The sequence below is a fragment of the Fundulus heteroclitus genome, chromosome 3, assembly GCF_011125445.2.
Source record: "Fundulus heteroclitus isolate FHET01 chromosome 3, MU-UCD_Fhet_4.1, whole genome shotgun sequence".
NCBI lineage: Eukaryota > Metazoa > Chordata > Actinopteri > Cyprinodontiformes > Fundulidae > Fundulus > Fundulus heteroclitus.
Window position 1 is genome coordinate 32,454,197 of NC_046363.1, and position 15,418 is coordinate 32,469,614.

A 15,418-nucleotide genomic window follows, 5' to 3' on the forward strand; every position below is an offset into this window, starting at 1 on the left:
GTGACACTTAACAGCTTAACAGCTTACAATTTATAGCATGTTTGAGCCTTGGTGATACATAGATTGCTTCTGATCCCTCTCAAGAATTTGCTTTTGTCTGTGAGTGACAGCTAAGGGTAAAGGTTACAGGCAGAGTGGTTGATTTTTCTGGAAACGTAGGTAAGAAACGGCCAAGTCACTCTCTGAATAAGTGAATAACCGCACACGCACAAGACCATCTAACCTGCTCACCTGATCTCCCAGGGGGATCAAGTGAAAGAATCTCTCAAATACAATCTGGTCTTATTTCTTTCTTCTGAAGCTTTCCTCTTCTTTTCATAAACTTGTAAGACAGTTTGTTTCTTGTAACTCTCGGTCATTTATGGTGAGAGCAGTGGAGCTACAATGAATGGCTGAAACCAAAGCTCATTGGATACATTAACACTAAAAGTGTGCATGCGCAGCAAGAGGAAACTAACAAGGAATGTGCACGCATATTGGTTAGGTGAGCGCGTCACAATGAATGGCATGTGGGACAACCATTATATAAGATGATCGTCCCAGTACTCAGCTGAAGGTTTGTCCACTGTACCTTTAATTTAGTTTTTAAATGGACATGGTAGACTGCATTTATCTTCTGGGATGGCCCTGATCTCTAGCCTCGTGAGACCATCCTGATCTCGCGAGCTTTCAAGGTTTCACTCGCAGATCAGTCTGGCTACTCTCCGTTAAAGAAAATTTGGAGCCGTTCACCAAACGAACGTCCAATCAGCGTTGGCTTTGAGGCGGGTTGAGGTGTGACGCAACGGGAAGCGCGTCAGTTCAGTCTAAACAACATGGCGGTTTCAGCCGATGAAACTAGCGTTAGCGTGGCTATCGAGCAAGTTTTATCGGAATTACAGAGTGTTTCTTTGCTGAGCTAACGAGCCTTTACCTGCAGCAGCAAGAGTAGCTTGGCTTGTGGTTGTGTTTTCGTCGTCGCTTGTAACAGAGCGACGACGAATCTGATTGGTTCATTTGGCCCGTCTATCACCAACATAGGCCAATCAGCTAACCAGTATTTTCGCCCCTTCCCAAAATTACTTCAACGGAAGGTTTCCAGATGGATATGCGGAGCAAATCTATCTGGCGGAGTCAGGTAACCTGATCTCCACCCTAATGAAAATATTTGAACTGGTTAAAAGTCAGGTCAGAACTTGGAAAATAAAAGCTCTGATAGAAATATTAATCGGCTATCCAGCCCAAATTATGTCGGCTTCAAAAAGTGTGTGGTTGGGCTGCAACTTGCTAGGGGACTTTTATTAAAATTTAAGCGGGATGTTTGTATTTATCTAAGCTTTTGAATAATTTTGCAACAAATTCCAACTTTCCACCCAGTTCTTTATTTTCTGAAATGTATTATTTGGTCTATGAATTTTATTTTTTTAAATGCATCCCCAAAATTATTATTATTATTATTTGTATTATTTATTTTTTTATTATTTTCCTGTCCGGCAATGTGGCAATAAGAATTGTTGTCTTAATGCCAAAAAAAGCCCAACAGATTTTACTTTCACAAGTGAAGCAGTAAGGCTTTCGCCATAGTGCTCCGCTTGATTTATGCATGTAAATAGTTTTATTATAATTCATGCAGGGAGTATTTAAAATTATATGGACACTGCAATGGGAAAGTAGAAGAGGAAAAGAAAAACGAGAAAAACAGAAAAGGTTAAAGAAAGAGGAGATAAAAGGGAGAGAATAATAAAGATAATTTTAATATTATAAAAATCATGCCATGGAGAGTGCACGTGACCTTTTCATCAGCACCAAATACCAAATCAATGGTAAACTATTTATTTTTTGCAATTTGCAAAAAGAGAGGACAGACTGTCACTGGTCACATAGAACAGAACTTCTGTTCAGTTCTGTTCTATTTTTTCTGGAGGCTGTTAAGTTTCCATAAACTTCGAATGGATGAGCATGTGTGTTGAGTAGATTAAATGAACAGTAGGCCGTCCAACTGTCTGCCTAAATACAGGGACTGTCAGTGTGACTGGGGCTCAGTCATCAAGTTCAGCTCAGTGAGTGAAGCGAACTGATCTTGAGTGACACAAAATATTGACGCAAGACTGCCAGGAGGGCTTCACACCCACTATTTACCTAATTTTGGCTGTTATACTTACCCATATGTTTACTGGTTAATAGTTATACACTAGCAGCAGAGTAAAACTGCAGGTGTTTTTTTTTTAATGGCTGTAACTGGGATGGAGAGGATAAGGGTTGGTCACAGGTGAGTGTATGAGCCACTTTACGAGCACAGTTGTTCAACAGCTATGTCTGCAGGATCTAAATGTTGGCACAGACGATCGTATATGTTTGGTTCCAAGTTGCCTGCAATTGAAGTCAGCGCTTGATAGTACACAAAATAATTATACCCTCGAGCAGTAGCAGCCCTGCAATCTGTGCTATATCACTGCAAGCATTCCACTCCAGAAAGGCATAACATAAAAATCCTCAGTTGATGTTACAAATTTCTGAGCCAGGCTCATTAAAAATAATGATACTGGGTCATTCAAATTCAAAGTCCATCCGATTATCAGACTAAGAACATATGTAGTGCACCAGTGCTTTCTGCTTAAGGTCATTATGTTAAAGTAATACGAGTACAAACTCCTCCGCCAAGTGAGTAACCTAATGGATGTTCTTTCCAGCAAAAGATCAAATTAGATCAAGTGTTAGAAGGGGGGGGGGGGGTTAATGTTTATTTGGAGTGGCTTAAAATCTATTGCATTTTAAGTAGATGGTCAACCATATTGTTGCACAGTTCAGTAAGCACCCAGGCTCAGATCATTAATCAGCTGATTGCCTGTCTGTCTGAGAGGCAAAGCCCCTAACGCCTTAATAAACTGCGAGGTGAAACCTTATCAATAATTTATGAAAGTGAAAGGTGATTTTGAGGTCGGGTTTTAATGGTGGAATCTTGTTTTTTCAGTTCCAGCAAGAATCGTAAACATCTCAAAAAGCGTGTCGTTGAACGAGGGAGAGAGCGTAACCCTTTATTGTCTGGCAGTCGGCCGGCCCGAGCCCACTGTCACATGGAGGAACCAGAAGTGTAAGATATTTATTCTTGTTTTCTTGTTGTTAGATCCAGATATCTTATGTTAACACCCTCGCCTTTATCTCCCAGTCTATACGCTTATCCCTGTCCCTGTAATGCCTGCTAAAGTCTATCCAGGCTTTCTTTTCCAACCTGCAAGCTTATCAGCATTCAACTCATGTCCATCTCTTTATCCTTTGTCTCTTTGTCATCGTTCTTAAATCTGGCTGTTTATTCTGTCCCCTGCCTAAATTATTTTGCATTTCACCTAATGTTTTGTCCTAAAAACGCACATTACGCATAATTATTCCCACTGCACCGCCTGTAATTGTCGACATCTGTCTTCATCCACCCTTTCAGCCTGCACCACTATGGCCGCACGGCTACTTTTGGCACTAAATCAGATAATCTTTGCTTCTGGGTGTGTTTGAATTCAGGGTGTTTGATACAATGAGTGCAGGATTTGTAGCACACCAGCTCACATCTTTGTCATTGCCAGCTCTGAGTCAGTCAAAACAATCTTCCCATGGCCTCTGGAGAGTGCTGAGTTTTAAGACTGCTTTTAGAGCTTTAATTGGGAGCACTGATTTTACTGCATCACACATAAAGGCAATTGTTGCTGAACGAAAAATACACAATACCTTTAATCGGGCATGTATGAGATTCTCAGGGTATGAGAACCTTGAGTAAAAATAGTACTTTTCTAAACTATGCATGCGTAAAAACATGATATAATTGTTGTTTTTACTAAAATTACCAACTATACCTAATACTGCTAAAATAATATTGCAGTTTGAATATTATTGTTCTTAAAGTTAAACTGTAATATATATGTACTATTGTTTTCATTTCCATGCATATTATTAACCAAAAACTAAATAACAAAATTTTGCTAAATTTGTAGTTTAGCTTTTATGTGCAATTCCCTTTTTAAAGATAACTCATTATAGAGTGACAGAAGTAGAATAAGCTTCGTTCACACGACAATCTTGCTTTCAGACGCAGTTTTAAAGTAATGTTGTTGTTGTTTTTTTGTGTTTTTCCCAATGACTTTCTGTGTTTGCCGCAACCATACACAATGCCGTACAGCTACATTTTGTTCAGTCCATGTCTTATCTGTAAGCTTTGGTGAATCCGTTCCCTCCTCAGTCCCTCGTTTCTGTAGAGTTCAACGGGGATCTACTCTCAACTCCATTTATATGCTTCACCTTGGCTCCGTCGTAAGGTCATTTCACACCTCCTTTTTATAGTTGTACAGATGACGCTCATTAAGTATGCAATCACATTAAATCAATGTATTATTTCATTGCACACCTAATAGCAGCCAAACAATGCAGCTGTTTTGTCTGTGATCTACAATTATTGAGACAAATAGAAGAAAAAAAAAACACAAATAAAAAAGACTCATTAAAACAGAGAGAATCCAGTAATGTAAAGGGTGTAAGGTTAACAGCAGTATGGTGTTTATAACAGCTTGAGGCTGAAACATGTACAACAGCCTCGTAATTCAGCTTTTGATGTTTCTGTGCAACTAATCAGTTGGAGAGGTTGCGAGGAGCCTCTGAAAGAGTTCCTGTTCCTGTAGCTGATCTAAAACAGGTCCTGGAGGGTAAAGGCAGTCCACTGACCTTCTCAGCTGTCATTTTACAAACATGCTACATGTTACCTTCCAGGGGCTAAAACTGGGTGTCTTTAATCTTCCTCAGTTTTAAAAGGGCAACATTAAAAATACTTTTGTTTGAATGGAGTGAGACCAGCAGTGCTTCCTGTTACAGATGATTATAGCTGCTAAGATTTTTTTTACTGGATTCTGACTAAATGGTGTGACGCAATTGATAGACACAATGTTTTACATGTATCTCTACGTCATTCAGTGCACCTACATATAGTAATCACGTTCTCTTTTGTGCATTGAAGTAAACAGTGGCACACAGAGTTATAGCCTCTAAGCCAGGCTATAACTAGTGTGCAAACTTTTTGGTACATGGGCCAACATTGTCAAGTCAAAGGAACTCGAGGGCCAAAAAATTAACACAATTTTTTAAAACCCTCCAAAAAAAGTAACATTTTTTACCTGCTCTGCAAAATATGGTAATTTTTGATAAATAAATGAATCCGATTTTTTGTAGGAAATGAATGTGTAAGTCATTGTAAATAAAGAATTAAAACAGGGATTTGCTGTATTCATCCAGTTTGCTAATTATTTTAAATAATTTAATTGGACTCTAACGATAATAAACTTTACTCTTTTCGGTCTAGCAGTATATAAGCAGTACTTGGGTCAGTTCTTTGAAAACACTTTTTAACACCAATTTTAATGATTGAATCCAAAGCAAATTTTAATGCACCAAAGTCTGCTTTTCAGTAATTAGATGTCATTGGATAGACACTTTTTGAATTGAGAAAGCTTCCGGGATAGGAAACGAAATGTCTTCAAACTTCGTAAAAAAGTCCAGTTGTTTTGTTTTTTTGTTTTTTACTTTTTTGAATTGGATAGATGTTACTGTGAAATTAAAGAGAAAGTCAAAAGTTTGTTTATTAATAGATGGATACTTTGTGCTGTACTTAACATTTTCAATTATAGGATTTTAACTTATCTGTAATGATTTGTCCTAATTAAAAACTAAAATCTTCCATCTTCATCCGCCACCTGTGCTGCTGGACCAAATCTTGCTTGAAATCCAGTTGGGGGGGCCACCCAAAACCAGCACACTGCTCTAAGCTATAGAACCAGTTGCCCCTTGCTGTTAGGCAAGCTTTCTGTTTCTAACACTCATAACACCTGGGTTCAATCTATAATTCTGTATAATTTTATTGGGTCATTTCTATTAAGACTTATTTTCTTGTTTGGCAATTTTCTTAGTCCTTTGCAATTTTATATGTTAAACTTTGGTCAACTATAGTTATATGAAATGTTTTTTTATAAAGCAAAACATATCCAGTTATAACAAAATATGTCTAATGTGACTTTATACTTTTGTTTAATTGCAGTATGCTTCCAGTGGTGTTCCAATGCGAGTTCACCCATCATACTGATTGTCTTGCATTGTACGTTTTTAAACTCTGTGTTATGCTGATGTTTTACTTTAAAAGCTGCAGTACATGTATATAAAAAGCACCAGCAAGTTCGCAATAATAAGTGGGTCAGTGCGAACAACTACTGAACATACTGTAATTATAGTGCGGGGCTAATATATTCATAAACAACTGTACTGGCGTATGTACAGTCAGCTATAGGCTAGCCCAGAGGTCGGATCCCTCTCCTCTCCTGTGTTCCTGCCCGTGTTTGCCCTTCTTTGCTACGATTATTGTTTGTTATGCTGCACAGTAGCGTACAGTACCTCGGGCGGGGACAAGCACAGTGGAGATCACACACACCCACAGAAACACAGAAGTGTACAGGAGAAAAGGAAAGCACGCATGGATGCACACCTGCGACAAACACACACAGACACAACTTCGCATCACAAACTCTGTGCGGTTGTCCTCCCTTGAAAGCCTACAGCATTTCTCCTCTGTCAGCAGTAATCCTCCCTCTCTAGCCGCCCCCATCATCTCACCCTGCCTCCCTCCCTCCCCCTTCCCCCTACCCCCTCATAACCCTCAGCAAGCAGAGAATGAGATAGCGCCCGCATTGCTATTCCATGGGAGTTTCTACAACCAAGCCATCACTTGTAGGAGACCATGGGGTTGCTGGAGATAGGGGGTGGGTGTGGTGTGGTGGGGTGCAGGGTTGTGGTCGGGCCCAAAGAAACAGCAAGAAGCTACTAGCCATCTGTCCCCATTACTCAGAGGCTGCAGGGAAAAACTGCAGGGAGGGCATTCTCGAGAAGAGTCTGAGTAGGATGGAAAATGTGTGCGTGCGTGTGTGTTTACGTGCGAGTTCACACGAGGAGGCGGAGGATTAGGAGGAGCCGGAGCACATCAGAGGTCACGGGGACCTGCTTACAGTACCTGATACCTTCGGAGTGTGTCTGTAGTTTCTCGAGACCTCGCCTGGATGCTGCAGTGATACTGTGCTGTACCACTATTTTGCGGCGTCGCCTTCTTCATCGTGACTAAAGCACAGATGTGATCTTGTTCCCTGCACACGAGCTCCATCATTTACTCAAACAGCAACAAAAAAAAACAGACGATTTTATTGCACGGAGACCGGCATGCATTTCTTTAAAGAAGATAAGACAGATAGATAGGCTTCTAGATCAAACTAAAATATCAATAATCATTTTTTAATCAAATTGAGTCATTTCATCTAGAGAGGGACTACAACAAAACCAGACAGACAGACAGATTGATTTTCTAAATGAAGTACAGCTGCACTATGCAGGTACATGTAAATGTTTGGAGCTCAACAAATGTCTGCAAATCATCTAATGAACTGTTGCATAGAAACAATATAAATGAATCTCTCCAACATATTTCAATAGGAATCAAACAAACGTTTGGTATTTCTCTGAAGTCAAGGGCAGAGGAGGAACGCATTTGATTACAGTAAGGGGAAGAAAGCTCTGCAGAAAAAATAGCTTGTTAAGGTTTTAACCTGTTTCTGTAAAGATTACTACAGCTGTTCAGCTTACCCAAATCATATGATTCTTTCAACCTTTTACTGATAATCAACAGCCGTGGGCTTTACTGAATAGCAGTTTAAGAGTTGAAAAACTGACCCTAATGATGCATATGAGGGAAAACAGTGGTATTCACTTAAATGCCTTGGCTGCTAATGTTACAAGAAAAAAAAAGGCAGTGACAGCAGCGGGTAGGTTGAGGTCACGACAAGACAAACGTTTTGGCAGAAGAAACAATCCAGGCTCCTTTTTTTTTTCAGCGCAAAAGACATTCGAGAAGATTGCTGGTTTGGGGGAAAAGAGCCAAGAACAACAAAAAGCTTTCCTTCCAAATCCAATATGTGAATTGGAAAGTTTACTTGTAAATATGGGGAAATATGAACAAGAAAAGCAGCAATGAGGTCTCAAGGAAGCACACAAAGCTTGTAGACACAGGAGACTTTTGGCAGTTAAAATGGGATCAAATATTTCAATCAAGGATAGCAGGAGCGAGCTACATAAAGCATGAACAAGATGCAAGGCCAACCAAAACTGAGTTTCATGTAGCTTGAATATATAAAAAAAGTGAGGATTTCTAAAAGCAGTGTTGGCATGTGGCATCCAGAGCAGAATACCTTGTAAAACAGACCCGCTCCCACCTGCATCGATGTAAATGGGAGCAGATGTGGGATGTGTGTATTGCTCTATATAGTTTGGTGCAGGTGTCAACGCCTAATCTTTTTTTTATATTTTACTTTATCACTGGTACTTACAAACTTGTTTGCTTTTCTTTAGTTATAAAACACCTTATGGTTTCCGCTAGTGACCTTAGTGCGTAAATGTACTTTGAACTGTGAGTAATTAACTCGGGCAAAGCCTTTTCTTCCCTGTTCATGGAAGGATTTGTGAGAAAACCCTTTGACGGGCCTAAACGGTTGCTGATCGTATTGGACAGCAAAACGAGCGCAGATTAAGATTGGACCTGTTTGTGCTGGTGTGCAGATGATTGGAAAAATGGTTATTGGCATTTTCTTTGGCTTTTCTTTTTCTTTTCTTTTTTTGTCAAGGTCTTCTGGGACTTTGGGCTGCACACGGTTGCCTTGCAGCAGAAAGGGCCTGGGTTCAAGTCCTACCCTTGCCCTGGGACTTTCTGCATGGAGTTTGCCTGTTCTCCCTGTGCATGCATGGGTTGTCTCTGGGTACTCCGCCTTCCTCCCACAGCTCAAAAACATGACTGTTATGTTAATTGGCCTCTCTAAATTCTCCTTAGGTGTTAGTGTGTGGTTTGTCTCTGTGTTGCCCTGCGATAGAATGGTGACCTGTCCAGGGTGTACCCCGCCACTCTGAGTTAACTTGTGGCAGTAAGACAAACTAGGATGCATAGGTCCAACACCCAAATGATAAATGGTAGATGTTCTCCCTGTGCATGTGTGGATTATCTCTGGGTACTGCAGCTTCCTCCCACAGTTCAAAAACATGAATGTCAGGTGAAATGGTCACTCCAAACTGTGTGTGGGTGTATGGCTGTTTTTGTCTTGTGTGTTTTTTTTTTTTTTGTTGCCCTGTGATTGTTCATGGTGTGGAGGTTGTTTGCAGGACCAGAATGCAGACAGGAGCTCGGGAAGTGACTTAATGCGTGAGCTGTTTATTAAATGAAAAAAAGAGCTTATAATAAGAATACAGGCAACGCAGGACACAGAGCATGAACATGGAGAAGGACACAGGAGGTAGCACAATGGAAGAGCGAGCAAATGAGAGCGGTAAACCAGGCAGCTATTTTCAGTGGAGAGTGAGAAGAGAAGGCATGGAGAACAGGTGTGAGTAATCCGGTGAGTATGAGCAACAGCTGAGACCAATGATGGAGGAGAGAACCGAGGGAGAGACAGAATACCAGAGACAGACAGAGAGAAACGCAGGCGAGAAATCTAGCAGAATATAATACAAAATGATCATAGAATAAAAAAATAACAGAATCCACAAACTAATCCACAGACGAAGAAGAAAACTATAACCAAATGCTTAAGGATATTAAACTAAATAAATCACAATCCAGGACACTAAAAGAATATCAAAACACAAACACCTGGAGATTGGACTGGTAACCTATGCAGGGTGTACCCGCCTGGAGACTGCTGGAAAGGTAACCATGTATATATTTTTAAAGGCCCACCCACTATATGGTGGAGGGTCTTTGAAGACGTGGAACTTTGTTAGGGTGCATAAAACAGTAGTCTCTTTGAAATACCAGAACATTTTGAATGAAAAGCTGGTAGAATCTGGCAGAAACCTGAAATTTAATTGTCACTGTCACAAAAAAAAAAGAAAAAAAACATGACCAAATAAACCCAGAAATGGTTAATCAACACCAAATGAACCTTCTTCCATGGCCAGTGGTGGGGTTACTACGGTGGTCTCCAGCCCTAAATCCTAATTAAAACCTGTGGGCTGAGCTAAAGAGAACAGCGCACAAGAGAGGGCTGTTATGATCTAAAGACTGTGCAAAAGGGAATGATTAAACATCCTTCCTTTTTTTTACTTAAACTATGTCAAATATTATGGAAAAGGACTAAGAGCTGTGTTGTTGGCCGGAATGGGGTCTACAAAGGATTAACAGTAAGGGTGCTAATAATTTTGTCAACAGGGATTATATCAAAAGCATTTATTTCATGACAGGATTCTTCCTCCCACTGAAAAAATGATCTATAAATGAACTAAATAAAAGGTTGGGTTTTTCAAAAGAATGCAATGTAATATTATATTATTGCAATAAAAAAAGTTACTGACCAGAACTTATATGCACGTCCTTATTAGTGGTGCCAATAAACTGGGTCAGCGCTGTAGTAGAAAGCAACAAATCGCTCCCAGAAACGGAAACAAACATGTATTTCCGCCCCTTTTACAGTCCCCAGTAAAATTCACTTCAGCCTCTCCATTATTCTCTTTTTCAGCCTAACTTCAGACCTCTTTGCTGTTACTGTAGTTTTTGTAATGGAAACGGATCAGAGGAGCCCAGAAATCAAGCACCCTGAAGATCCACTCAGGCTCTCAGTGCCGCCAAAGAAATAGAGCACCATTTCACTGCTGGGGAAAGCCAAGACTCCTTATCCTTTCCCCCATTTTTTTTTTTTCATTCACACTCCCCTCCTTTCCCTTCTCCTCCAAGGTGGAATCCAATTATCTCTGGTGGTCAGGAGTTAGGCTCCTTCAAAAGCCTTAAGTGGTTGATGGAGCTGTATTTTACTGACCATTGTAAGAGTGCCAGAGGCCGTCTGTGCTAAGATATGATCTCCCACCAAAGTGCAAAGAAGTGTGTAAGGCAGGTTCGCAGATCTCAGGGGATGGAGCAAGAGACTGCTGTCATATTACATCATACAGTTTGTAGGAGCTGTCGATGAAATGTCAGGGAAAAAAACCAACCATATCAAAAACCCAACTTGACACCTCACTGCTTTCTTCTCTGTGTGGCTCCCCACCCCCCCCCCCCCCAATCTTACTCATCTTTTATCTCCGCATCCTCTTCCCACTCACGCATATTATCGGTCTTTATGTCTGCAATGTACGATCTAGCACTTGATTTATCCCATGTGTTATTTAATTTGTCATCTTTATTTCTTACAATTCATCTATTAATTTATCTATCAGTTCATTGAGTTGAAAAAAACTTACATAGCCCTGCTAAAACGGCAGTTTTATTAGTTTATTTGTTTTTTTTTTGTAAAAGTTTAAATAATTTCCTAACTTCTTCCATCTTTAATTTTCTATGTGATGAACAACAACTCAAAATCTAAATGAATCAAAATAAATGTTCATAAATAAACTAATACTTTTTAAGCAACTTTTAAATTTTAATACACAACTCAGTGTTTTTTTTTTTTTTCTTTTAGGCAGTCAGCATGGCATATCTACACTTGGTGATATTTGTCCACTTATTGCAAAAACTCACTAAATCTGCCAGATTGGGAAGGCATCTGTTGTGAACATCTCCCTTCTGATCACTCCCCAGATTTTCAGTCAGATTCAGGTCTGGGCTCTAGCTGGGCCATTCCAAAACTTCAGTCTCCCGTTAAGCCGTTAGATATGTGCGTGCTGTTGTCTTCATGCTAAATAAAAATTAAATACCTCCTCAACTCAAGTTTCCTCCCATTAACTTGAAGATTCTGGTGTCGACATTGACGGGTATTTTGGAAATGCTTAATTCCCTCCACCTTGGCTGCGGCCCAGTTCCAGCTGAAAGAACAACAAACTCAGAGCCTGCTGCCTCAGAAACCATCCTAAACTGGTTGCATGTTTATTTTTGTAGCTGGAGAGCCAATCTGCTTCAGACGTTATATAATAATAACAAGAACAGCATTAATAAATAAGTAAATCATGGTACATTTGTATCGACCTATTGAACATTATTTCAGTTTTTTTTTGTTTGGTTTCTATTTTTGTGCCTAAAAAATTAAGTTGTACATTCTACAGATCACATTAAGTGGGGGAAATGTGACTTAAATTGCTCTTTTTTTCTCACAAAAAAGCTCCTATTTTAAAAGGAGTGTGCAGACTTGTTATATTTTTTTATGTCTGCTTGACAAAGATGTCACCGGAGACCAGTGTAATTTTTTTTTTCACTAATGGAATGAGTGAATAACATTGCACCCACCCGACCGCAACACTTAGTGCGATCTCTTGGGTTGCACATGCAGCCGTCAACGCGTCGACGTTTGCTGCTCAGCCACGATGGATCGTCTCCAGCTCAGTAGCCTCACTAATAATCCTCCAGTATAATCTTCAATTAGAAGCGCAGCGCTAATCTCTGACAGGAATAATCGTGCCATTTAGTGTCTTTTTGGTGTGTGTGCGTGTGTGTGTGTCTGTTGTCCTTAAATTCTCTGCCACAGAGCTGTTCATGATGGGAGCTAAAGGTCTGCGGCAGTCCTGTCCAAAGCTTTTGTCATGTGGGCCAAAAATTGTCAAGTCAGAAATACTCGCGGGCCAAAAAAATATTCCTAAAAAGTGCCTGTGCAAGTTTTCAATACAAATACTCTTGAAAAAAAAAACTCTATAATGACAAATAATGTAATGTTTTAACTAAGTAAATGAACTTGTCAGGTTATCTATCAGAAAGGATTGTCTAAATCATTGTGGATCCATCACAGGTTTTGCACATTTGCCTTGTTAATAGAAAACCATCTAGTTTGCTAATTATTTGAGGCAATTAAAAAAAGAGTAGATTTATTATTATCATTAAATTAGCCTATTCTCACCAGAAGATTTTGATACTTTTGATACGTTTGATTAAAAGTCACTCGATAGATGTTGTCAAATTTACTATTAATTAAAGGGAACGCATAAAGTGTGGTTAATAAAAGATGGATACTTTTTTTTGTTGTTCCTTAACATTTTCCATTGTAAGAGTATTTGAATTTGTTGGTAGCAATTTTAACCTGACTCCGCCAGCTGTATGTCGCTCCACCTAGCTTCACTCTCATACATCTTGGACACCTTCTTTATTGAAGGCTGGGCCTTATCAAAAATCCTTGCATATGACTGGATAAGCCACTTGTCTGTCATCTTTATCGACGTGCTATTTCAACCACTCACACTGAAGCTAACCTGTGACGCTGATGAGAGCAACGCAGGAAAAGCGCCGCAGGTCGGAGTCGATCCCGGGCCGACCGTGTTGAGGACTAAAGGCCTCCTAACATGGTTCGCGCTAACCGACAAGATGTCCGCTGCGGACACGCCCCGGAAAACAAAACTTGCCAAATCCGGTCGGGAGAAGGGCGAAAACATGGTTTCCACCAACAAAAGCCTTCAGAGGCGTTCTCCGATGTTCTTTTAATGAAACAATATTAGGTAGATTGGACAACACGGAAGAAATAGCAGCATCAATGTTAACGCTTGCTTCCTCGACGAGCCGCCATTGCTATCAAAACAGTCTCACGTCACGGTCGCTTCTCCACTACGTCACATCTATGAAACTCCAGCCCTGCGTCCTGATTGGCCAGACAATAAAATTGGTTGGAGAAATCACTTTCAATGGGTGATGTCCAAAATGTATGTGAGTGAAGCTAGGCGGAGCGACATACAGCTGGCGGAGTCAGGTTAGCAATTTTGCCCTTTTAAAAAAAATCTGCATCTGCATCAACCACCTTTGACGATGGGCCAAATTTGTGTAATTTTTGAATCGCATTCAAGGGCTGCACAAAATTCATGTAGGGGCCACAAAAGTACCCCGGGCTGCACTTTGGACTCTCTGGTCTACAGTCACAGCACTCGTATGTGTGTGTGTGTGTGTGTGTGTGGGGGGGGGGGGGGGGGGGGGGGGGGGTATCCTTAGAGGGAGGATTAAATGAAAAAAAAACAGTTTAAAGCTAGATTCCCTTGGTGGCTCGGATATTATGTGTTATGCTGTCAGACGGCATGACTTATTTAATTGCTTAAAGAGGACGAAAATAGGCCTGATGGTTTTAGAGGTTGAGAGACAGCTGGCTGATAAGGCTCATTGGAAAAAAAAAAAAATGCACCGGCACTTTCGTCCTTCGTTGTTTTTTTTTTCCTGTCTCTGCCACAGTCGAGCCAATAACATCCATTCCCCTCACATGAAGGAGCAATAACTCGCAGTCTATTCCCTCGACTCGCCACCTCTGAAGAGATGTTCGTCGCCCGAGGAAAAGTGCTAGACTGACTAATTTGGTTTTAGCTGCACCTGGGAGTTTGTCAACATCAAATAACAGACAAATATTCTTCTCACCATGTAATGTGGTGAATTAGCTATTACACCCCGGCTCATCCAGTTGTTTGTTGAAAAGTGTCCAAGTTCCCCTGGCATTTCAAAGGCAATAGTGACACTTACGTCAAGAGTGTTAGTTTTTCCGCACTATGCAGTGAAGTTATTTATTTCTTCTTTTTTTTTTGCCGTCGAACCAGCCTCTGGCAAAAGCTGCAATATGATCAATTTTTCTTGATTACAAATGTTTCATTAGTGCCTGTTGATAAATTCATTATCATCATACGCCGCCATTTCATCATGTCATTACGGCTTTAATTATCATGATATTGATTTCCACCACATCCCCCATCTTTCTGCATCAATATTCCCCGGCGGAATTGAATGATGCTTCATTTGCAGTTATTTGCATGTTGGCCTTCTGCATGCTCTTAAACTGTCTTAAGCAGGAAGGGCATATGCCGTACCTCAAGTAGAGGGCCATAAATCTGCAGACTGAGTCACCTTGCACTTGATGTATTGTGACCTTTGACTTTACCCTTTCTGTAATTAGTTGGGATGGTGCGCGACGGGGAGTTCTTGGACATCGCGAACATCAGGAGGGACCAGGCTGAGGACTACGAATGCATCACCCACAACGGTGTGGCACCACCTGACCAGCAGAAGGTCAGAATTACGGTAAACTGTAAGTACCCCTCTGTTTGCAGGGCACGAAAGCCCACTGGTCGTAATACAGCCCAACCTCATATACATAATTACATATTAATAATATATGTTAATGTTGTCAATGCATGTACACATTTTAATTTTCCTCCTCCGCAGGCATTTTTCAACCTTGCATGCAACCCCTATCAGACCTCACTTGACTACTCAGTAAAGGGCGGTGTATACAAATTACTTAACCAACTGTTGCTCACCTTGATTTCCGCATTCTTTCCACCAGACCCTCCAATGATCACAGACATGAAGAACTTGCCTGTAAATCTGGGGAAGACCGCTATCTTGAGGTGTGAGGCAATGGCAGTTCCACCAGCCACGTTTGAGTGGTACAGAGATGATCATAGGTAAGACCACCCCAAGGTTACAGATTTTCTAGGTTGGAGT

General features: G+C 40.6%; 1 protein-coding gene across 2 annotated transcripts in view; it reads left to right on the top strand.

The window, feature by feature from the left end:
* Positions 1-15,418, top strand: part of iglon5 (IgLON family member 5) — a 187,033-nt gene that overhangs the window by 154,665 nt on the left and 16,950 nt on the right. For both annotated transcript variants that reach the window (XM_036135238.1, XM_036135239.1), the window contains exons 4-6: positions 2,951-3,070; positions 14,868-14,999; positions 15,258-15,378. In XM_036135238.1, coding sequence (XP_035991131.1) covers positions 2,951-3,070; positions 14,868-14,999; positions 15,258-15,378 — 373 coding nt within the window. The remainder of the gene's footprint in view (positions 1-2,950; positions 3,071-14,867; positions 15,000-15,257; positions 15,379-15,418) is intronic.